We start from the raw sequence: 20,119 nt of genomic DNA on the forward strand, positions 1-20,119 counted from the left end.
AGTTAACCATGAGACGAAAACACGTGAAATCTGATTGGCTCCCGCTCGCCGGGCCGCTGCCCCAGCTTCCGGCTATTGCCGTCCGCATCTTGTCCTCCTCCTCGTCTTCCCTCCGCCGCTGGTCGTACTTCATCATGCTCGCTACTCGTGCTGTTGGACTCGGTCCCGCACTCAGGCGGTCGGCGTTTGCGCAGACTGGTGCGTGATACAGCGACGAAGGAAGTTCCCGCGATCCTGACTTCTCACAGGCCGTGCTGCCGCGCGCAATGTCGCTAGCAAGCGGTGAGCGACCTCGGCACGTCGGAGGGGCGCCCTAGCTGACGGAGGGACAGCTTTGTTCAGATTCAATCCATGAAGCCGTCCGCGACGGAGGGCATCCTCAACGAGCAGCGTCTCCGTCGGCCCAATAGCCCCCACATGACGATCTACCAGCCGCAGTTGACATGGTACAGCTCGATCGCCAACCGTATCACCGGTGTTGGTCTCAGCGTCCGTGAGTAGCCTACCCTTTGTCCCTGTTTCTTCGACTCACGCCTTCCCACTCGAAGTCCTCTACGGCTTCTCGCTCGGCTACCTCTTCCTCCCTGGCACCTTCGACAGCGCGCACGTCGTCGACTTCGTCGCCGGCCTCCCCGACGCGGTCAAGTACGCCGGCAAGACCATCCTCGCGCTCCCCTTCGCCTACCACGGCTGGAACGGCGTGCGCCACCTCGGATGGGATATGGGCAAATGTGCGTCATCGGCCTTACCGCTTGCTGACACGAGTCGACTAACTTTGCGATAGTCTTGACCCTCAAGAACTCATACCGCGCGGGATATGCCGTGCTTGCAGCAACTGGTGTCTCGACTATCGCCCTCGTCCTCTTGTAATTCTATAGCGCGGAATGTAGACCCGAATGCATGCATGAATACCCGATTGGACCTTCGCAGTAACGACGCGGCGATCTCGCATGTCCCCCGCCATTTCCGTCAGGTGCGCAAACCTACACCCGTGGCCTCTCAATTTTGCTAGGGTCGACATGTAGATAGTCGACCAGCGTCTCAAGGATGTCGTTCCCGCCCAAGCGCCTGATCTCCGCCCTCATCTGGTCCTCGAGCTTCTGCATCACATCAACCGTGTAGTCGTAGGACTTCGTCACGTCCGTCAAATAGTCGATCGCCTTCACCTTGAGGGTCGGTGTCGTCGGGCGTTGCTTCAGGATGTCTACGAATTGGGTTCAGTTCGGCATGGTATATTCTATCTCGAGGCGTCGAAGGAGAAAGAGTGGATCTGACCTTCCAGCGTAGTGTCCCCCATACTCGCCTGGATGCCGTGGATCATCGGGAAGGAGTACTTGCCCTCCGAGATGTCGTCCGCGAAGCCCTTCGTGTTGGTGTACTGCGATCAGGCGTCAGAGCCCGCTCGTTCACACACACATTTCTCAGCTTGCGCTGATGCCACCGACGTGCAAGGCAGACCCGATGCCCACTCACCTCCGTGCTATAGATGTTCATGAAGTCGTCCCGGATCTGCCCAAATATCCCGACGAGGTTCATCAGGGGGACGTAGTCCCTAGATGCCAGTAAGCACATATCACCCTGTGTAACCTTCCTCCTCGCGAATTTGCCGTGTCACCGGAGGGCTCACCTATCCGTGTTCGTCGTTCCGCACGCCGATAGCAGGCGCGCTGCGAGACGTAGCAGGCCGCTCGCCTCTGGTCGTCGTGATCATGAGGTCAGAGTTATGGTCGATAGGTTTGGAGGTACGCACTCCCATTGATCATCCGCACGTATCCCTCCTCCGTCGGACACCGGTGCGTATCCCGCCACAGGATATCCAGCCCCTGCCCTCGAAAAAGCGATAGCAGCTCCTCTGTTGATGTTCTAGTCAGCGCCTGCTTCCTGCAGTCCCCTGGCCTACGGCGCGAAACCTGACTGCTGTTCAGACGCAGCATGGACGCCCCGCCCACTCACCCGTCAAGACATCCTCCAGGCTCGGCTTCTTCGCAGTCAGGAAGGGATACAGCTTCTTCACGTCTGCGTAGACCTTCGCGCACGCATAGTTGCCCGCGTTCATGGTCTGCGGGATGCCGTAGACGATATGGGCGGCTGGAAAGGAGGAGATTGGCATCGGCGAGGGTTAGCTAGATAGTAAAAGCAATACAGCAACGAGACCAACCAGGCTGCCCGCGCCGCGTATCTGAGCTGTCCTCGATGTCGTCCAACCTGTTCGCAGTACACGTCAGTCAATTTTCCTGTCCTGCTCCCTGGCCCTTCGTCCACCATCTCCTTCGCACGCCATTCTCCTCTTCGTTCTGCACTAGTGCACTCACATCAACGATGCCGCATGCAGCCCCGCCACAACCTCCGCCACGGCCTGCACCGCGTCGGGAGGGGCGTTGAGCCAGAGGTTGAGGCCGGCGATGAGGCGACCGCGGATGTCTTTGCCCTTGTGCTGCGCGGTGTACGCGAAAGGAGCCATGATGGACTACATGGGCGTGATTAGTAAAGATCTTCATCTATAGGAAGGTCCGGTGGGGTGAGAGGGTAGCGCAGTTGGATTCAAAGAGGGATCTTCGGCATGAGAAACAGGCTGGGTGAGTGGTGTTCGGGCAGGCCTGGAGTAGCCAGACAAGTTTGGGATAACCAGCACGACATGGGACAGAGACATGGGTATGCCAGAAGCCGGGATAGTCAGCGAGAGGCGATAGCCAGGCGATAGCAGTTATCGTCGAGAAAGGTTCAAGGGCCTTAGGCCTATCCAGACCGAACTTCAGATCCCAAGACCAAGCTGCACATCCGAAGATCGACCTCGCAAATCCAAAGATTGACCCCGCGTACCTTTTCGTCCTCTTTCACATGCGCGGCCTCGGACGGAAGGTGCGCGAGCACGTCGTCGAAGAAGGACATGGTGGTGTTGGTGGTGGTTCTGCAGCTGGTCTCGATCGTGGTATTGGTAGGCGCGCTTTCTGCGGTCACGGTAATCTTGGTGGTGGTGGTTCTTCGAGAAGTCGTACCAGCTGCAGTCGTCCTGAGCTGAGGCGCTACCGCGGCAGATTCAGATCTGCGATAATCGCGTGTCGTGTGATAACCGCGTGTCGCGGTTAACGTGCGAAGTGCCGAACTGTCAGCAATCAGCGACTGAACTTCTGACCGACTTGTCGACCGAGTTTGCGCTATCGTCCACTCTCCGCTCACAAATCGCCAGAGATGGCGGCGACCGACAAGGCTAAGATAGCACCGCCTGACTCTCCTGAGCTGACTGATTCTGAGCCGCAGCCGCCCGATGAAGCGCTATCGATGGCGCGCACCTGTACGACATGTCGCTGGCAAGGACCCAGCCTCACAGCGGAAGTGGCCCGGTGGGAAGCCATCCTGTACTTAGCGAGTTGCGGTAGGATTCGGGGGCCTGAGGGAGGAAGAGCGGATGAAGATCACGTACAGACAATGTTGAACTTCCCGGATCCCCGTTAGGATAAATGCTTTCTAGAGGCCTCTGAATCGTCGACTGTTCACGCTGAAATAGCAAGACTCCCAACCGCTGAATCACACAGTTAATCTGGGAAGAAGATAGAATCTCTTGCATACTAGTACATACAGTGTTGCATAAAGCCCAAATAAATAGCCCTATAAGTTACGTGCGTGCATGATGTGGTATCTCGTGTCCATAGTGTGGTGTGATGTCTCACGTTGTGTGTGGCGAGGAGTCGCACCGATAGCTGGTGGTTCGTGAACTATGTGTCGAAAGCGGTGCAGAGCAGTAAGGTTTGCCGGAGCCCCATTATGGGGTAAGCGGGAAGGGGCGGAGCCCGACGGTAGCCCGTATGAGCGCACCCATCTATGAGGCGACGACCGTGACCGCGCAGATTTGACTGAGCGGCGTGTCGCTGAGCACGAGATGCGGCTTCGACGCAGCGACCTTGCGGACGTGCTTGTGCGCCGGCGGGAGCATCTCGGCGGTGTGCGGCGTGCGCGGCGGCGTCGAGTCGGCGGAGGATACGGAGGAGACTGGGCTCGTGGACGCATCGCGGGGGACTTCCTCGATCTCCTCGCGCATGACGCGCCGCACGGGCTTGCTGTGCCGGTACGCGGGCGTTGGCTCCGCGCAGCCGAGGAGCGCGTCGCAGTGCGCGAGCAGGTCCGCCTCCTTGAAGCCGAGGTCAAAGTCGAGGACGGCGAGGAACTCGCGCTCGATGAGGCCGATGTCCGCCTTGGAGAACTCGGCGGTGTAGCGCGCCCAGTGGCCGTTTTTGGGGGAGCAGTCGTTCAGGTACTGCGAAGGACGTGAGATGGGGTAATCGATGCGAAGGGGCTTGTGAAACGTACCTTGGCTGCCACGATGAGGGCGCCGAGGAAGATGCGCTCGTGCACGTAGGCGTCGGAGGCCACGCGCAGATGCGGCTTGCACCTATCGATGTAGGCGAGGAGGACGAGGACGACGGTGATGGGAACTTCAGCGCGGGCAATCACACGTTGGATGAGCTCGGTGAAGGCGACGCGCTTTTGGTCGCGACGTGCAGAGCGGCCGCGCTTCATCGCGGAAGAGCGCCCGAGGGCAAAGTCAACCGTGTCCACAGTTACGTCGACAACGTAGTCTGCAGATACGGTTGAGTATCGTGAGGATAGCTGTAGAGGAGTTGGTCGTACCGATCACTGCACGGTTGACCGGGACCTTGAGTACATCTGCGAGAGCGGGATGATGGAGCGCCGGATTGACGAGGCTGAGGTGGTGAATGTTGCGCGTCATGGCGGGGTAAAGGCTCGAGGAGGCAAAGAACTGGAGGCGGGGGCGGGGGCGGCTGCAGTTGACGACATGGCGGACGCTCTCGAGCTCTTATAAATATGTGATGGTGGCCGATGAAGGAGACGCCGAGGCCCGTTTCCGAATCCATATCTGGTGCGAGGATTGTGGGCCTGGGTCGCAGCTGCCCGACCAACCGGGGACGCGCAGATCGTCGCCAGGACGCAGGACGCAGGAGGGGAACTCGTCCGCCGATCGCATCTCGCATCTCCCATCGCGCATCTCGGCCCGACAGCCGCACCCTCGCCCCCGCCCGTCGCGTCTTGCCTCTGTCCGCCATGTTCAAGTTCGACTTGCACGCTCACCCCCCGCCGTTTGCCTCGAAACCACCACCAGTCGATAGCAAAACTGCGCTACACAGCTACCCTACCCTCGCCGACCCTCCCCCCGCCCTCCCGCGCCCGCAATCCGCCCTTTGATCCCGTTCGGCAATTGCCGAAAACGCCCTCTTTCGCGCCGCCCCCAGAGTCCATCCCCCCTCCGCGCGTCGCGAGCGCAGCGAGCGCTTAAGCTCTGGCCTATCCACACCGAAACACCTCTACTTTGGCTCTCACAGCAATGCTCTCCCCTCCCCTCCTCTCCCCCTCCCTTCTCCTCCTCCTTCCCCCTCCCGCCCCTCCTGCCCCCGAGTTGCGTGGGGTCCGAGGGGCGGGCGGGGAAGGGGAGGGTCAGCGCGACGCGGTTTAGAGAACGAACACTTACCGCGCTCGCGCGGGGACCTCCCGCGATTTTTGACGCCCCAAATCGTCGGTACACGGACTTGCTGGTCCCGGCCCGGTGATGAAGGAGGGGAGGGTGCGAGTACGTCCGACCGACTGCCCCGCGCTCGCGCGGGGAGCTCCAGGCGATTTTGGTGACGGAAACCCCCAATCCTGCGCTCGTGCAATGCCGCGGGACACTGGTAAGCTTATCGACGACGGCGGGAGTGAACAGAAAACTCACGTCGCGCTTGCTCGCACGATCGCGCCCATTACTGCTGGCCGAGAGGACGTCGGTGGCGCTCTTCCTGCCAATCACGCTCATCCGGCTCGTCTCGAAGCGCTCGATAGCGGGTGGGATGGGTACGCTGTAGTACTCGATGTATGGCTCGACTTGATGAATACAGGCCTTGCTCGACTCGAAACTGCGTGCTCGGCGGATCTGTACGGCTCTGGTAAGCTCATCGTCCGTGCATCGCGCTCGATGCACGCACCTTGTCCTTGTGCTGATCCTGCTCGTTAGGCTCGTGCCACGCCCTCCGCAGGAGGAATGATGTCAGTGCTGGACTCGTGAGACGAGGCAAGTACTCGTACCTTTGCGAGCTAACCTCGCTCGTCTGCAGCCCGACCGCCTCGGCTGCTTTGCTCTCGCGCGCTTCTCTCGGGCTCCGTCGACACTCGCTGGCGCTCCTCTTGGCCTTGTATCGCCGTGACTGTCCTGCTTGCACGGTCTGCTCGCTCGGGCTTCAGGGCAACCCTCGGCTCCTCCTTGCTCGCTCCCGTGCTCTCGAACATGCCCCGCCTCGCTCGCACTGGTGTCGTTGCATCTCGCCCCTTGTGAACAAGTTGCTGACCTCCACCTCAGGTAGCTGACATCAGAGCAAGAATCAGGAAGCGTAGACACTCGGAGAAAGCCAGAGTGTAGAGGAGAAAGCTTGAGTGTAGACAAAGAAGTGCAGGGAGGTGACGAGACACACGGCATGTACCGTGATCGCCGTTGGTGGCGTGTGATGGAGCGGGACCCTGATCCTCAACCCATCAACTCAGCAAGCCTGTGCGCTGACAGTACCTGCCTGTTTGGGCGCTCTCCGCGCTTGGTAGATTTATCCAGCGGCGGGCAGAGAAGCTCGAGACTCGATGCTCTCTTGAGCATCAGCTTAATGAAATGAACGACTTGAGACTGATACAGGGCTTGATTGTGTAGTCTACAGTATTCATAATGTGGACTGATACTTCCCAGTGCGCAAGACAGCACCCGTCGAGCACATCGAGCTGTGAGCAAATAGATGAGCACGAGACAAAGAAATTGAATGCAGAGGGAAGACACTCACAGAACGTGAGCTCAGTGCATGCACAACGCCGGAGGGAGCCCCCGCGACAGCCCGCACCCCATCCGCAGTCGAGAGACGCCATGCACGACGGTTGAGAGCAGGATGCTCATCGCGGCGGCAGCAAACTCGTGAGCTCCCCGGGAGTCGCGCCGGTGAGCCGCCGAGTTCGAATCCTGCTTGACGTGTCGAACCCGTCCCTTGTCTCACGCGCTCATGTGCGGTCCCCACCGATGATGACCGCCGACACACTAGATACGTATACCTACGACTTCGATGCATCTATCGATGGCCATCCGTGCCGGATTCACTGCGAGTATGCCCGAACTCGTCAGCTCAAGCAGTTCCCCCGCGGTCGAGATCAGATCAGCGATAAGTCGGCGGGGACAAGTCCCATCGACTCGTGGGGGAAGAAGACCTCGAAGAGATGTGTAGCCAGGTTCCCTCACGAACCGAGCATCCCAAATGAGACAAAGACCCTCGGAACGGCATCGACAACTCATAGCTCATCACCGAGCCGCGGGACCCCTAGGTCCGTTTGTGCGCGGGCTTCTGTGACTCGGGACTGGCTCGAGCTGACCTGAACGAGACTTGGGGTCACGCTAAAGTGCCTGTGAAGAAGACACACCGAGTTCCCCTGCCGGAATGCAGGGATCAGCTCAGGAGCGCTCGAGTTCCCCGCTCGACTCAAGGCAGAACACTTCGCCGTTTCGCCTTTTCCCGCCCTGATAGTCACGCGTAAGTCGTCCCCCTCGTCATAACATTCTGTCTTTCGCTTCCGAGCGCCGCAGAACAATGAAAAGTACACTTATCGACTTATTCCAAGACCCTGCCTCGCCCCCAACCTTCCGCGGCTCACCTTCGAAATTCGCGCTCCAAATCACCGAAACACGGAGGTTCGGGGCGTGCCGGACCGGCGGAATGTTGCCGCGAGTGAGACGGAGACGACTGGTGAGTTGGACTTTTGGCTGGGAGTGCAGAATGCGGCGCTTCGCGGCTGCACGCTTGCAGTGTATCGAAGCGCAGCTAGTCGAGTGTGGTAAGGGACACTCGCTGGTATTGTGTTACACGCCGAGAGAATGTCCGTCGGACGTCTGGCACTTGTTCTCTGCGGGGGCTGAAAGCCTGCCTTATGCGGCAAACGCACGCTCAGCGATCACGACGCTTTCTGGAGGTTTTGCTCACTGGCCTTCAGACTTGGAAAACCACACGAGGTGGACTGAGACGAACGAAAGACGACAGTGCAGGATTATGGCGACGTGATCTATCCTTGCTACCGCGCAAATCGCCGTTATGCGCCAAACGACACTCTCCTGGCTGAATGAGCAGCAGTGGGTGTTCCTCGACGTCTGAGAACTGTCCACCGCCAACCCCCTACTCGCTCACAACATACTCATACGACTCTGCAGTCATCTCCCTCCCCGACATCCATATACTTGGTTTGCCAGCATCGCTCCTACCGCCTCGCCTCGCCCCGCCTCGTAACTTCCACTGGCGCGGAGGCAGTTTCTCGACACCGATCACTCAGGGTCCCATCATTTGTCATCATCAAGACACGGGGACCCGGACGCCGGCCTCCTGAATTCGAAGGGAAGCTCGGAATATGCGCCGTTGGGGCTGAGCAGGAGCAGGGCGAGGCGGCAAGGAATATCCGGCCGATGGCAAGTCAGACTCGCTTAGCGCAGAGGTGGGGCATCAAGGGGAGGATGCGGCGACGTTTGACGAGTCCGTGCGCTCGAAGGATTGGTATAAAGAGCGGGGTGAGTTGACTGCTATCCTCACTTCCCCTCCCTCCTTCCTCACTTCTCTCCTCTCCTCCTCCCTTCCTCCGTCCTTTCCTTTACTCAGACAACTTACTACCTACCTCGTTCGCTCTCTTTGCTTCCTCTGAATCTCTTGACGAAGCGCTTGTCCTCGATGTCAGCGAGACTGCAGCCCGCTGCGTCAAGTCGCTTTTTGGTTCGTTGTTTCTCACCTCTACTTTCCTTCGACTAACGACTTCATACAAACGTGATCCAATCTACTACAGACGCTCGACGATTCGCTGAGCGTCAGCACTGGCAAGAAGGTAGAGCCTCATCTTCCCTCATCTCGCATTTACTCACTGCGATCAGCCATTTTTCATCGTCTCCTTTGGACTTTCGGCGCTCTATGTGAGTGGCATCGATATACGAAGGGATTAGAGCAGTCTCCTGACCCTCTCTCATGCAGGGCCACCGAGCGCTGCTGTCGACTTAGTGCCGAATCCTTGTGAGTTCGATTCCCTCTACACATTCCGGTCCGCTGCCAATCGTCGACTCCCTCCCTAGGCCCTAAATCCGCCTTCGACGCGGTCATCGCATGCGGCAGTCGCTCGTCTGGTAAGCTTTTGTTTTCATTTCGTTACCACTTCGTCTCAATTCCGAGCCCGCTGGCGTCCTAACCTCGCGGTTTCTATATCTCTACCGCCTCGCTCACCACGCATCTGCCTGTTTGGCAGCTCATCCCACGATCAACGAAGCAGCCTCCGGTCTATGACCTCGTCGCTGCGGCGCATGTCGTAAGTCCATTGAATTCATTAGATTCATTACGACACGTGTCGCTGACCTCTTGCTTCCCACCACCACCACGTCCCCGACGTCGCCAGTACACAGGACAACGACGGGGCTCAACAAGGATGCCTCTGCGCGAGACCATCAAACTATTCTCGATCTCCTCCCCGAACTGACCTCGTTCTAGCAGGCCGAGGCGCTATTTCGGCGGGAGATTGCGATCGCGGCGGGATCGGGGTCGAAGGTGCGCTGCGCAACACTCTACTAGCACGGCATTGACTGGCGTCTTTGCCGCTCAAATCGACGTCGACGCATTCGACGCAATTGACGGGAAAGCCCGCGACGTTCCGCCGAGGTGAACACCGCCATGCCCTTGCGTCCACGAAACCCAAGCCAGGATCCCGCAAACGCCGAGATGACGGTCCATACTCTTCGCAAATCATGACTCCACCATGCTGTATACCAAGGTGAGCTCTATCAGATGACGCGTTTGACTCGGTGCTGAATTCGTGAAGCCGCTCCTCAGCCCCCCCGTCCTTCACCGAACGAACCTCCCCGACAAATTCACGCGAATCCCGAGCCGCCGGACACATGCGCGGGTCCCCTGGGCTGATATATACGATAACTTAGGTATGCATTCCGCTTCTGGTTGAATATCTGGCTGACCTCTGACGTTCACCATCAGGTTCTGGAGGTGCCACGGGCGAGTACTGAAGATTCCGAGGCGTCGAACAGCTGCCAGACGGTTTCCGGATGAACGTCACCGTGACGAGGTTCTCGGGGTCATTGAGGTGCGTAGGATTCATTCTTTTGCCAAATCGCAACTCCATTGCCTTCGAGCTACAAGAACGTCTAACGGCCCTTATACAGCGAGATTTACGCGCACCCAAAGCCGCCGGAGGCACGCGCGCGCTCCCTGCGGCGATTGACTCGTAGGTGCACGGTAAGACTTTGCTCCTACCCGTTGATCGGCGTGCTAACTCTGTCGTGCACCATCAGGTTCTGGAGGTGCCATGGGCGAGTACTGAAGATGCCAGGCCGTCAAATCGCTGCCCGACGTCCGATTTCCGCATGAAGGCTGAATTGACTAGGTTCTCCTGGTCATTGAGGCAAGCAAACCACGTCTGATTGTTGCATTTTTGACACGAAAATATGACTGTCCTTCTCGAGTGCTCATTGACCCTTTGAACAGCTATTTCCTGCGCCCCCCGAGCCGCCGGAGGCATGCGCGGGGCTCCTAGGGCGAAGGATGCGACAGGTCAGGTATGCTTCCTTTGTAAATCTAAAGCTTTTACTGACATTTTCGCTTTGCAGCATATTTTAAGATTGCTCGCGAGGCAGGGAGGGGCTCGCGTCTGCGAAGCGGCGCGAGCGCAAGCTATATACGAGCTGTCGTACTCGACGAGAGCCAACGAGGTGAGCCGGTCACGCGCAAAGTCGACGGTTGTCTGACGAGCGCGCAGACAGGCTTGCGCCTCCCCTCCCTCTGTTCATCCGCGCATACCCAGACGACGCACGGGGGAACGCTGTCGGCAGCAAATCGACTTGCGCGATGGTCCACGACCTTGCCGACCGCCCCACCGCCGTTGGAGCCAGAAGGCTAAGTAGCCGCCGCAAAGACGGGTAAGTAATGTCAGCGGTTCGTCGCCTTAGCAATACGACTGACCTTCTCCCTGCAGACACGAAATATTGCCCCCACGCACCCTGTCCTTGCGATACCGACCCAATCTCGCAGGAGGGGAGACTATGCCGGTATGTGGCGGATGCGTCGCGCAGACGCTGCCGTCGTTCTGATCCGTCTGCGCAGGAAACAGGAGATCATGTACAAATGTTGCCCCGCTCGTTTAGCCGCCACCGCCGCCCCCGCAATCGAGGGCTGACTTGCACGTAAGTCGTCATCGCCGTCCGTCACCTTTACGCCACAACTAACACTTTCTCTGCAGATGTGAGATTTTGACCTCACATACCGCTTTCGTGGTAGCCCCGCGCACGGCTGATGGGAGGGGAGACTATGTCGGTACGCGGCGACGTGCGAGCATAACCCTAATCCTGATTCGGCGAAGCTGAGAACCGGTCAAGGCGAGGCGAAGCGCCGCCATGTCGATTGACGGAGGTACGTTCCCTCCTCTTGGCTCACCGTCATTCAGGCTGACTTGCCGTCCCCTATGCCGTCCTCATCGCCGCACGCCGCCTCAAGATGGACGAGTGATGTTCGACGCACGCGGTTAGGCCGACTCGACGAATTCACGGATTTTCGTCCGCCTAGCACGCTATCCAGGTATATACCCATTCCGTTGTCTATCCACTGATACTCATCAACTCCCAGACCTCCTCATCGCCGAATTCCACGCCACTCGAGGATGCGAGCACCCCAATACTCACGAGGGGTGAAGGGATGCGGCGCCCCCGCTCTTCAATCACGGCCATCCCCCATCACCCCACAACCCCCATGCCTTGCCAAATCACAAGGGGTGCACTGGCATCGTGAAGGATGGTGCTAATGACGCGCTTACGACGCGCTGCTGAGGGCGATCTGACTTGAGATTGAGTCGGCATGCAAGGGGGAAGGAGGTGGATGTGTCCTCCCCTCGCTTCAAGGTGCGTGTCGTACCCACTTGTTCTACCTAATTCATCGCTCATACAATCTATAGATAACGTATAAGCATTGCCGTCGGGTCCAGCACGTCGGGCAATGGCCAGTGCGCTTCAGAGGGGTGGGGTGGGGGTGGGGGGATTCCCCACCCTCATAACTCGGTGAGTCCTCGTGGTAAAGCACTGAGCGCTGGGTTCTGACATACCTTGTGCTAGAGGGGTCCAACGACGCTCGAAAGCGCGACCTTCGGCGCCACGCGGACCCGGCGAGTGGACATAAGCGGCGTGGGGAGGGGGGATAAGACACCCTCGCCGTGGGACGACGAGGACGCGCATCGGCGCATTCTCTTTGCGAATAGTAAGTAGCAACAGGCCCTCGACCACGCCCGAAGTTTCACGGTGAGCGCGTCCAAACTGAGCCCCTTTTCTCGTTTTCTTCGGAAACTCATATTACACTCCCCAGCCCGAGTTGCCTAGAAGCGGAAGCGGCGCGGAGAAGCCCGATTCCAGCGCCAAGGCACTGCACAAGACGACGGGTCCCCCGGGAAATGGCGCGAAAGCCGGTGCCGTGCTCAAGTCGTCGGTCAAGTCCTCGAACACCACCCCCTCCCCCTCCCCCCTCGTCTCGACAATGCCGGCTGCGCCCTCGGTGAGTACTCGTCGTGTCTGCCGTGTGCTACGTCGCGTACTGACTCTTGAGAACAGCCTGCGCGACGTCGGCGAGCTTTCGACGCCTTGAGACGGGGGGAATCGGCGAGGTACGAGGAGGCGAGGGGGGTGTCGAAATTGAGATGGCCGTCGCTGTCGGGTTTCTCTGGCGCGGAATCGCAGCGCGAAGGTGGCAGGAACTCGGGCGAGGCGTTTAGCGCGCGTGCGCGGACGATAAGCGAGGGTAGGAGGGGCGAGGCGAGGCGAGGCGAGGCGAGGTGAGAAGGAGCATGGGCAAAGGGCGCTCCCGGGCGCGCTAGGGGCGAGGCGAGCGACGGTGAACAAAGGAGGGCGGTCGCGTGAGATGGGGGAATAGCCCTCCGTCCGACGCGCACTTGGTCGTATCGGAGGGGGAAGCCTTCGGCCAGCCCACCCTCCCCTCGTCGTGTACAAGTAGTACCGTCATGTAGTCGTAGCGTAGACTTGAAATTCCAGCTCATTGGCATTCTATTCGCGTCTGAGTACATGCCTCTCGTGAGTACGAGAGGTAGGCAAGCCGGGGAGAGCGAGGTGCGCTCTCGCGGGACATCCGCATCCCTCCCGCCTCATATCACCACTGACTCCAAGCCGCCGCCGTCCGAACGAGCGCAATCAGTGGCGCACATGTACGACATGCCCAGCATCGCGGAGGTCACCGGGTAGGAAGTCATGCTGTACTTAGCGAGTCGCGGGAGGAGTCGGGGGACCGAGGGAGGAAGGTAACGTGCAGACAATGTTGAACTTCTCGGATACCCGTTAGGATGAATGCCTTCTAGAGGCCTCTGTTTACGCTGAGATAACTCTCAACCGCTGAATCACAGAGATAATCTGGGAAGAAGATGGAATCTCTTGCATACTAGTACATACAGTGTCGCATAAAGCCCAAATAAATAGCCCTATAAGTTACGTGCGTGCATGATGTGGTATCTCGTGTCCATAATGTGGTGTGGTGTCTCGCGCTGTATGTGGCGAGGAGTCGCACCGATAGCTAGTGGTCAGTAAACTCTATGTGTCGAAAGCAGTGCAATGCAGTAAGGTTTGCCGGTGCCCCATTATGGGGTAGCAGCGGGATGGGGCGGAGCCCGACGGTAGCCCGTATGAGGGCACCCGTCTATGAGGCGACGACGGTGACCGCGCAGATTTGGCTGAGCGGCGTGTCGCTGAGCACGAGGTGCGGCTTCGACGCGGCGACCTTGCGGACGTGCTTGTGCGCTGGTGGGAGCATCTCGGTGGTGTGCGGCGTGCGCGGCGGCGTCGAGTCGGCGGAGGACACGGAGGAGACAGGGCTCGTAGACGCATCGCGGGGGACCTCCTCGATCTCCTCGCGCACGACGCGCCGCACGGGCTTGCTGTGCCGGTACGCGGGCGTCGGCTCCGCCCAGCCGAGGAGCGCGTCGCAGTGCGCGAGCAGGTCTGCCTCCTTGAAGCCGAGGTCAAAGTCGAGGACGGCGAGGAACTCGCGCTCGATGAGGCCGATGTCCGCCTTGGAGAACTCGGCGGTGTAGCGCGCCCAGTGGCCGTTCTTGGGGGAGCAGTCGTTCAGGTACTGCGAAGGACGTGAGATGGGGTAATCGATGCGAAGGGGCTTGTGAAACGTACCTTGGCTGCCACGATGAGGGCGCCGAGGAAGATGCGCTCGTGCACGTAGGCGTCGGAGGCCACGCGCAGATGCGGCTTGCACCTATCGATGTAGGCGAGGAGGACGAGGACGACGGTGATGGGGACTTTAGCGGGGGCGATCACGCGTTGAATGAGTGCAGTCGACCGTGTCCACAGTTACGTCGGCGGAGGCGGAGGCGGCTGCAGTTGACGACATGGCGGAGGCTCTCGAGCTCTTATAAAGATGTGATGGTGGCCGATGAAGGAGACGCCGAGGCCCGTTTCCGAATCCATATCTGGTGCGAGGATTGTGGGCCTGGGTCGCAGCTGCCCGACCAACCGGGGACGCGCAGATCGTCGCCAGGACGCAGGACGCAGGACGCAGGAGGGGAACTCGTCCGCCGATCGCATCTCCCATCGCGCATCGCGCATCTCGGCCCGACAGCCGCACCCTCGCCCCCCGTCTTGCCTCTGTCCGCCATGTTCAAGTTCGACTTGCTCGCTCACTCCCCGCCGTTCGCCTCGAAACCACCACCATTCGATAGCAAAACTGTCCTACACTACTACTCTACCCTCGCCCACCATCCCCCCGCCCTCCCGCGCCCGCCATTCGCCTTTTGATCCAGTTCGGCAATTGCCGAAAACGCCCTCTTTCGCGCCGCCCCCAGAGTTCATCCCCCCTCCGCGCGTCGCGAGCGCAGCGAGCGCTTAAGCTCTGGCCTATCCACACCCAGCCACCTCTACTATGGCTCTCACAGCAATGCTCTCCCCTCCCCTCCTCTCCTCTCCCCCTCCCTTCTCCTCCTCCTTCCCCCTCCCGCCCCTCCTGCCCCCGAGTTGCGTGGGGTCCGAGGGGCGGGCGGGGAAGGGGAGGGTCAGCGCGACGCGGTGTAGAGAACGAACACTTACCGCGCTCGCGCGGGGACCTCCCGCGACTTTTGACGCCCCAAATCGTCGAAAATGCGCGGTACACGGACTTGCTGGTCCCGGCCCGGTGATGAAGGAGGGGAGGGTGCGAGTACGTCCGACCGACTGCCCCGCGCTCGCGCGGGGAGCTCCAGGCGATTTTGGTGACGGAAACCCCCAATCCTGCGCTCGTGCAATGCCGCGGGACACTGGTAAGCTTATCGACGACGGCGGGAGTGAACAGAAAACTCACGTTGCGCTTGCTCGCACGATCGCGCCCATTACTGCTGGCCGAGAGGACGTCGGTGGCGCTCTTCCTGCCGATCAGGCTCATCCGGCGCGTCTCGAAGCGCTCGAAAGCGGGTGGGATGGGTACGCTGTAGTACTCGATGTATGGCTCGACTTGATGAATACAGGCCTTGCTCGACTCGAAAGTGCGTGCTCGGCGAATCTGTACGGCTCTGGTAAGCTCATCGTCCGTGCATCGCGCTCGATGCACGCACCTTGTCCTTGTGCTGATCCTGCTCGTTAGGCTCGTGCCACGCCGGAATGATGTCAGTGCTGGACTCGTGAGCCGAGGCAAGTACTCGTACCTTTGCGAGCTAACCTCGCTCGTCTGCAGCTCGTCCGCCTCGGCTACTTTGCTCTCGCGCGCTTCTCTCGGGCTCCGTCGACACTCGCTGGCGCTCCTCTTGGCCGTGTATCGCCGTGACTGTCCTGCTTGCACGGTCTGCTCGCTCGGGCTTCAGGGCAACCCTCGGCTCCTCCTTGCTCGCTCCCGTGCTCTCGAACATGCCCCGCCTCACTCGCACTGGTGTCGTCGCATCTCGCCCCTTGTGAACAAGTTGCTGACCTCCACCTCAGGTAGCTGGCATCAGAGAAAGAATGAGGAAGCGTAGACACCCGGAGGAAGCCAGAGTGTAGAGGAGGAAGCCAGAGTGTAGACGAAGGAGTGCAGGGAGGTGACGAGACACACGGCATGTACCGTGATCGCCGTCGGTGGCGTGTGATGGGGCGGGACCCTGATCCTCAACCCATCAACTCAGCAAGCCTGTGCGCTGACAGTACCTGCCTGTTTGGGCGCTCTCCGTGCTTGGGAGATTTATCCAGCGGCGGGCGAGACTCGATGCTCAAGAGAGCATTAGCTCAATGAAATAAAAGACCTGAGACTGGTACATGGCTCTACTTGTAGTCAACAGTATTAGAAGTGTGTAGGGATACTTCTCAGTGTGTAAGATGGCTCCCGTCGAGCACATCGAGCTGTGAGCAAATGGATGAGCATGAGACAAGGAAATTGAATGCAGAGAGAAGACACTCACAGAACGTGAGCTCAGTGCATGCACAACGTCGGAGGGAGCCCCCGCGACAGCCCGCACCCCATCCACAGTCGAGAGACGCCGTGCACGACGGTTGAGAACAAGATGCTCATCGCGGCGGCAGCGAACTCGTGAGGTCCCCGGGAGTCGCGCCGGTGAGCCGCCGAGTTCGAATCCAGCTTTGACGTGTCGAACCCGTCCCTTGTCTCACGCGCTCATGTGCGTTCCCCACCGACGATGACCGCCGACGCACTAGATACGTATACCTACGACTTCGATGTCTCTATCGATGGCCATCCGTGCCGGATTCACTGCGAGTATGCCCGAACTCGTCAGCTCAAGCAGTTCCCCCGCGGTCGAGATCAGATCAGCGATAAGTCGGCGGGGACAAGCCCCATCGACTCGTGGGGGAAGAAGACCTCGAAGAGATGTGTAGCCAGGTGCCCTCACGAACCGAGCATCCCAAATGAGACAAAGACCCTCGGAGCGGCACTGACAACTCATAGCTCATCACCGAGCCGCTAGGCCGGCGGGACCCCAAGGTGCGTGCGTGCGCGGGCTTCTGTGACTTGGGACTGGCTCGAGCTGACCAGAACGAGACTTGGGGTCACGCTACAGTGCCTGTGAAGAAGACACATCGAGTTCCCCTGCCGGGATGCAGGGATCAGCTCAGGAGCGCTCGAGTTCCCCGCCCGACTCAAGGCAGAACCCTTCGCGATTTCGCTTTTTCCTGCCCCGCTAGTCACGGGTAAGTCGTCCCCCTCATCATAGCATCCTGTCTTTGGCTTCCGAGCGCCGCAGAACAATGAAAAACACGTTTATTGACTTATTCCAAGATCCCGCCTCGCTCCCAACCTTCCGCGGCTCACCTTCGAAATTCGAGCTCCAAATCACCGAAACACGGAGGCTCGGGGCATGCCGGACCGGCGGAACGTTGCCGCGAGTGAGACGGAGACGACTGGTGAGTTGGACTTTTGGCGGGGAGTGCGGAATGCGTGCGGTGCTTTGCGCTTGCACACTTGCAATATATCGAAGCGCAGCTAGTCGAGTGTGGTACGGGAGACTCGTTGGTCTCGTGGGTCACGTCGGGACAATAGCCGTCGGAAGTCTGGCGCTTGTTCTCTGCGGGGGCTGAAGGCCTGCCTTATGCGGCAAACTCACGCTTAGCGATCACGACGCTTTTCGAAGGATTTGCTCCCTGGCCTTCAGACTTGGAAAAGCAAACGAGGTAGATTGGGGCGAACGAGACACTACAGTGCAGGATTCTGGCGACGTGATCTATCCTTGCTACCGCGCAAATCGCCGCTATGCGCCAAACGACACTCCCCTGGCTGAATGAGCAGCAGCGGGTGTTCCTCGACGTCTGGGAACTACCCACTACCTACCCCCTACTCGCCTAAAGCATACTTGTCCCTCGCTGCAGTCTTCTCCCTCCCCGACATCCATGTACTTGGTTTGCCAACACCGCTCCTACCGCCTCACCTCGTAACTTCCACTGGCGCGGAGGCAGTTTCTCGACACCGATCACTCAGGGTCCCATCATTTGTCATCATCAATACACGGGGACCTGGGCGCCGGACTCCTGAATTCGAAGGGAAGCTCGGAATATGCGCCGTTGGGGCTGAGCAGGCGCAGGGCGAGGCGGCAAGGAATATCCGGCCGATGGCAAGTCAGACTCGCTTAGCGCAGAGGTGGGGCATCAAGGGGAGGATGCGGCGACGTTTGACGAGTCCGTGCGCTCGAAGGCTTGGTATAAAGAGCGGGGTGAGTTGACTGCTATCCTCACTTCCCCTCCCTCCCTCCTCACTTCCCTCCTCCTCTCCTCCCTTCCTACATCCCTTCTTTCGCTCGGACAGCCCACTACCTACTTCTCTCACAGCAACCTCGCTCTCCTTGCTTCCTCTGAATCTCTTGACGAAGCGCTGATACTCGGTATTGGCGGGTCCCCAGCCCGCTGCGTCAGGTCTCTTTTAGGTTCGTTGTTTCTCACTTCTGCTTTCCTTCGACTGACGGCTTCAAACAGAGACAATCCAGTCTACTACATCCGCTCGACGATTCGCTGAGCGTCAGTACTGGCAACAAGGTAGAGCATCATCTTCCCTCATCTCGCATTTACTCGCTGAAATTAGACGTTTTTGATTGTCTCCTTCGTTTTATGGCGCTCTATGCGGGTGTTATCGATATACGAAGGGATTGGATTAGTCTTTTGGCCCTCTCTTATGCAGGGCTACCGAGCGCTGCCGCCGACTTAGCGTCGGATCCTTGTGAGTTCGATCCCCTCTTCACATTCAGGTCCGCTGCTGATCGTCAACCGTCCCTCGACGACCTCCTCAACATTAAATTCCGTTGAATCTCTACCCAAGCCCTCAACGCTGCCCCCCACGCAGTCACCGCGTGCGACAGTCGCTCGTTCGGTAAGCTTTTGTTTTCATTTCGTTGCCACTTCGTCTAAATACCGGCCCCGCCGGTATGCTAGCCTCGCCGTCTCCATATCTCTACCGCCTCGCTCACCACGCACCTGCCTATTTGGCAGCTCACCCCACGACCAACGAGACAGCACGCAGTCTGTCACCTCGTCGCTGCGGCGCATGTCGTAAGTCCATTGAATTCATTACGACACGTGTCGCTGACCTCTTGCTTCCCACCACCACCACGTCCCCGACGTCGCCAGTACACAGGACAGTGACGGGGCCCGCCACGGATCCGCCGATGCGTGATCATAAGGTGGTTCTCGCTCTCTTGTCGTCCCTCCTCCCCGAGTGACCTAGGTGCACTCTAGCAAGACGAGGCGTTGCTTTGGCGGGGGGATTGTGATCGCGGGATCGAGGGTCAGAGGTGCGCGCGGCGCAGCACACTGAGAGCATGGGGTCGACTGACGTCTTGGCTGCTCAGATCGACGCCAACGCCTCCGATGCAATGGACGGGCGAGCGCGACGTCCCGCCGAGAAGAACGCCGTCTGGATGCCCTTGCGCCCGCGAAGCCTACACCAGGCTCCCGCAGACGCCGAGATTGCGCTGCATGCTTGGCGCAAATTATGTCTCTATCATGCAGTATGCCAAGGTGAGCTCTATGGAGCGACGCGCTTGACCCGGTGCTGATTCCGTGAAGCCGCTAATCAGCCCCCCGTCTCGCTGAACGAACCCATACCTGACGAATTCGCGCGACCCCCTAGCCGCCGGAGGCATGCGCGGGATTTTGGAGCTGATATATGCGATGACCTTGGTATATATCTCGCTTCTAGTTGAATTTCTGTCTGACCTCTGACGATCACCATCAGGTTCTGGAGGTGCCATGGGCGAGTACTGAGCATGTCGAGCCGTCGAATCGCTACCCGACGGTCCGATTTCCGCATGAAGGCCGCGTTGACCAGGTTCTCGGGGTCATTGAGGTGCGCAGGATTCGTTCGAGCTACAAGAACGCCTAATGGCGCTCATGCAGCGAGATTTACGCGGCCGCAAAACCGCCAGAGGCATGCGCGCGCTTCCTACGGCGATTGACGCGTAGATGCACGGTGAGTCATTGCTGTTACCCGGTGGAAAGCGTGCTGACTTTGTCATGCACCATTAAGTCCTGAAGGTGCCACAGACCTTGATCGAGCTCCTTGGGGTGCCGGCTTTGACGACACGACGCGCTGAGAACGCCGCAGGTTCTCGGGGTCATTGAGGTAAGCAAAACACGTCT

General features: G+C 59.3%; 12 protein-coding genes across 12 annotated transcripts; 8 read left to right on the plus strand and 4 right to left on the minus strand.

Annotated features, from left to right (window-relative positions):
* Positions 1-129: 129 nt before the first annotated feature.
* On the plus strand, positions 130-915 carry SCHCODRAFT_02643337 (cytochrome b560 subunit of succinate dehydrogenase). Its single transcript, XM_003027141.2, has 5 exons — positions 130-198; positions 249-282; positions 333-493; positions 549-731; positions 785-915. The coding sequence occupies exons 1-5, from the start codon at positions 135-137 to the stop codon at positions 868-870; spliced, it is 528 nt and encodes a 175-aa protein (XP_003027187.1). The 5' UTR covers positions 130-134; the 3' UTR covers positions 871-915.
* A 68-nt stretch (positions 916-983) lies between these two features.
* SCHCODRAFT_02706510 (terpenoid synthase) lies at positions 984-2,889 on the minus strand (the record flags this gene model as incomplete). Its single annotated transcript, XM_003027323.2, has 9 exons — positions 984-1,204; positions 1,276-1,378; positions 1,474-1,552; positions 1,628-1,694; positions 1,751-1,852; positions 1,954-2,088; positions 2,159-2,205; positions 2,313-2,467; positions 2,821-2,889. The coding sequence occupies 9 exons, from the start codon at positions 2,887-2,889 to the stop codon at positions 984-986; spliced, it is 978 nt and encodes a 325-aa protein (XP_003027369.2).
* Positions 2,890-3,541: 652 nt separating this feature from the next.
* SCHCODRAFT_02643341 (uncharacterized protein) lies at positions 3,542-4,559 on the minus strand. The gene is given in 3 exon segments (XM_003027324.2): positions 3,542-3,795; positions 3,810-4,252; positions 4,306-4,559. 2 exon segments carry the CDS (start codon positions 4,513-4,515, stop codon positions 3,818-3,820), a joined length of 645 nt encoding a protein of 214 aa, XP_003027370.2. The 5' UTR covers positions 4,516-4,559; the 3' UTR covers positions 3,542-3,795; positions 3,810-3,817.
* Positions 4,560-5,661: 1,102 nt separating this feature from the next.
* On the plus strand, positions 5,662-6,393 carry SCHCODRAFT_02643348 (uncharacterized protein). The gene is made up of 2 exons (XM_050346320.1): positions 5,662-5,948; positions 6,002-6,393. The coding sequence occupies exons 1-2, from the start codon at positions 5,666-5,668 to the stop codon at positions 6,349-6,351; spliced, it is 633 nt and encodes a 210-aa protein (XP_050197496.1). The 5' UTR covers positions 5,662-5,665; the 3' UTR covers positions 6,352-6,393.
* On the minus strand, positions 6,391-6,940 carry SCHCODRAFT_02113816 (uncharacterized protein). The gene is made up of 2 exons (XM_050341833.1): positions 6,810-6,940; positions 6,391-6,750 (listed from the first exon to the last, which is right to left on the minus strand). The coding sequence occupies exons 1-2, from the start codon at positions 6,889-6,891 to the stop codon at positions 6,509-6,511; spliced, it is 324 nt and encodes a 107-aa protein (XP_050197497.1). The 5' UTR covers positions 6,892-6,940; the 3' UTR covers positions 6,391-6,508.
* Positions 6,941-7,998: 1,058 nt separating this feature from the next.
* On the plus strand, positions 7,999-8,435 carry SCHCODRAFT_02113965 (uncharacterized protein). The gene has a single exon (XM_050341834.1). The coding sequence runs from the start codon at positions 8,128-8,130 to the stop codon at positions 8,386-8,388; it is 261 nt and encodes an 86-aa protein (XP_050197498.1). The 5' UTR covers positions 7,999-8,127; the 3' UTR covers positions 8,389-8,435.
* Positions 8,436-9,563: 1,128 nt separating this feature from the next.
* SCHCODRAFT_02643353 (uncharacterized protein) lies at positions 9,564-10,128 on the plus strand. The gene is made up of 4 exons (XM_050346321.1): positions 9,564-9,581; positions 9,674-9,804; positions 9,853-9,967; positions 10,023-10,128. The coding sequence occupies exons 2-4, from the start codon at positions 9,790-9,792 to the stop codon at positions 10,049-10,051; spliced, it is 159 nt and encodes a 52-aa protein (XP_050197499.1). The 5' UTR covers positions 9,564-9,581; positions 9,674-9,789; the 3' UTR covers positions 10,052-10,128.
* A 433-nt stretch (positions 10,129-10,561) lies between these two features.
* On the plus strand, positions 10,562-12,859 carry SCHCODRAFT_01106401 (uncharacterized protein; the record flags this gene model as incomplete). Its single annotated transcript, XM_003027142.2, has 11 exons — positions 10,562-10,595; positions 10,652-10,753; positions 10,801-10,960; positions 11,017-11,089; positions 11,145-11,224; positions 11,281-11,354; positions 11,401-11,450; positions 11,485-11,615; positions 11,664-11,808; positions 12,393-12,578; positions 12,635-12,859. 11 exons carry the CDS (start codon positions 10,562-10,564, stop codon positions 12,857-12,859), a joined length of 1,260 nt encoding a protein of 419 aa, XP_003027188.1.
* Positions 12,860-13,441: 582 nt separating this feature from the next.
* Positions 13,442-14,432, minus strand: SCHCODRAFT_02556744 (uncharacterized protein; the record flags this gene model as incomplete). Its single annotated transcript, XM_003027325.2, is given in 3 exon segments — positions 13,442-14,162; positions 14,216-14,340; positions 14,360-14,432. The coding sequence occupies 3 exon segments, from the start codon at positions 14,430-14,432 to the stop codon at positions 13,728-13,730; spliced, it is 633 nt and encodes a 210-aa protein (XP_003027371.1). The 3' UTR covers positions 13,442-13,727.
* A 528-nt stretch (positions 14,433-14,960) lies between these two features.
* On the plus strand, positions 14,961-16,020 carry SCHCODRAFT_01341108 (uncharacterized protein; the record flags this gene model as incomplete). Its single annotated transcript, XM_003027143.2, has 3 exons — positions 14,961-15,585; positions 15,654-15,675; positions 15,744-16,020. 3 exons carry the CDS (start codon positions 14,961-14,963, stop codon positions 16,018-16,020), a joined length of 924 nt encoding a protein of 307 aa, XP_003027189.1.
* A 59-nt stretch (positions 16,021-16,079) lies between these two features.
* On the plus strand, positions 16,080-16,411 carry SCHCODRAFT_02643370 (uncharacterized protein). The gene has a single exon (XM_050346322.1). It carries the CDS (start codon positions 16,101-16,103, stop codon positions 16,272-16,274), a length of 174 nt encoding a protein of 57 aa, XP_050197500.1. The 5' UTR covers positions 16,080-16,100; the 3' UTR covers positions 16,275-16,411.
* Positions 16,412-19,299: 2,888 nt separating this feature from the next.
* SCHCODRAFT_02519105 (uncharacterized protein) lies at positions 19,300-19,744 on the plus strand (the record flags this gene model as incomplete). The annotated part of the gene is made up of 3 exons (XM_003027144.2): positions 19,300-19,498; positions 19,547-19,660; positions 19,716-19,744. The coding sequence occupies 3 exons, from the start codon at positions 19,300-19,302 to the stop codon at positions 19,742-19,744; spliced, it is 342 nt and encodes a 113-aa protein (XP_003027190.1).
* Positions 19,745-20,119: the final 375 nt, after the last annotated feature.

Source organism: Schizophyllum commune (genome assembly GCF_000143185.2).
Source record: "Schizophyllum commune H4-8 unplaced genomic scaffold SCHCOscaffold_14, whole genome shotgun sequence".
In the NCBI taxonomy this organism is placed as follows: Eukaryota; Fungi; Basidiomycota; class Agaricomycetes; order Agaricales; family Schizophyllaceae; genus Schizophyllum; species Schizophyllum commune.

Excerpts from the sequence above, each read along its gene's own strand:
- SCHCODRAFT_02643337 (XM_003027141.2), top strand. The coding sequence starts at position 135 with ATGCTCGCTACTCGTGCTGTTGGACTCGGTCCCGCACTCAGGCGGTCG. Across the intron at positions 199-248 it reads GTCGGCGTTTGCGCAGACTG|GCCGTGCTGCCGCGCGCAAT; the intron begins GTGCGTGATACA and ends GACTTCTCACAG. Across the intron at positions 494-548 it reads CGGTGTTGGTCTCAGCGTCC|TCCTCTACGGCTTCTCGCTC; the intron begins GTGAGTAGCCTA and ends TCCCACTCGAAG.
- SCHCODRAFT_02643341 (XM_003027324.2), bottom strand. The coding sequence starts at position 4,515 with ATGAAGCGCGGCCGCTCTGCACGTCGCGACCAAAAGCGCGTCGCCTTC. Across the intron at positions 4,253-4,305 it reads CCCTCATCGTGGCAGCCAAG|TACCTGAACGACTGCTCCCC; the intron begins GTACGTTTCACA and ends CGTCCTTCGCAG.
- SCHCODRAFT_02643348 (XM_050346320.1), top strand. The coding sequence starts at position 5,666 with ATGCCGCGGGACACTGGTAAGCTTATCGACGACGGCGGGAGTGAACAG. Across the intron at positions 5,949-6,001 it reads CTCTGGTAAGCTCATCGTCC|GCTCGTGCCACGCCCTCCGC; the intron begins GTGCATCGCGCT and ends CCTGCTCGTTAG.
- SCHCODRAFT_02113816 (XM_050341833.1), bottom strand. The coding sequence starts at position 6,891 with ATGGCGTCTCTCGACTGCGGATGGGGTGCGGGCTGTCGCGGGGGCTCC. Across the intron at positions 6,751-6,809 it reads ATGCACTGAGCTCACGTTCT|CTCGATGTGCTCGACGGGTG; the intron begins GTGAGTGTCTTC and ends ATTTGCTCACAG.
- SCHCODRAFT_02113965 (XM_050341834.1), top strand. The coding sequence starts at position 8,128 with ATGAGCAGCAGTGGGTGTTCCTCGACGTCTGAGAACTGTCCACCGCCA.
- SCHCODRAFT_02643353 (XM_050346321.1), top strand. Across the intron at positions 9,968-10,022 it reads TGATATATACGATAACTTAG|GTTCTGGAGGTGCCACGGGC; the intron begins GTATGCATTCCG and ends GTTCACCATCAG.
- SCHCODRAFT_02643370 (XM_050346322.1), top strand. The coding sequence starts at position 16,101 with ATGTACCGTGATCGCCGTCGGTGGCGTGTGATGGGGCGGGACCCTGAT.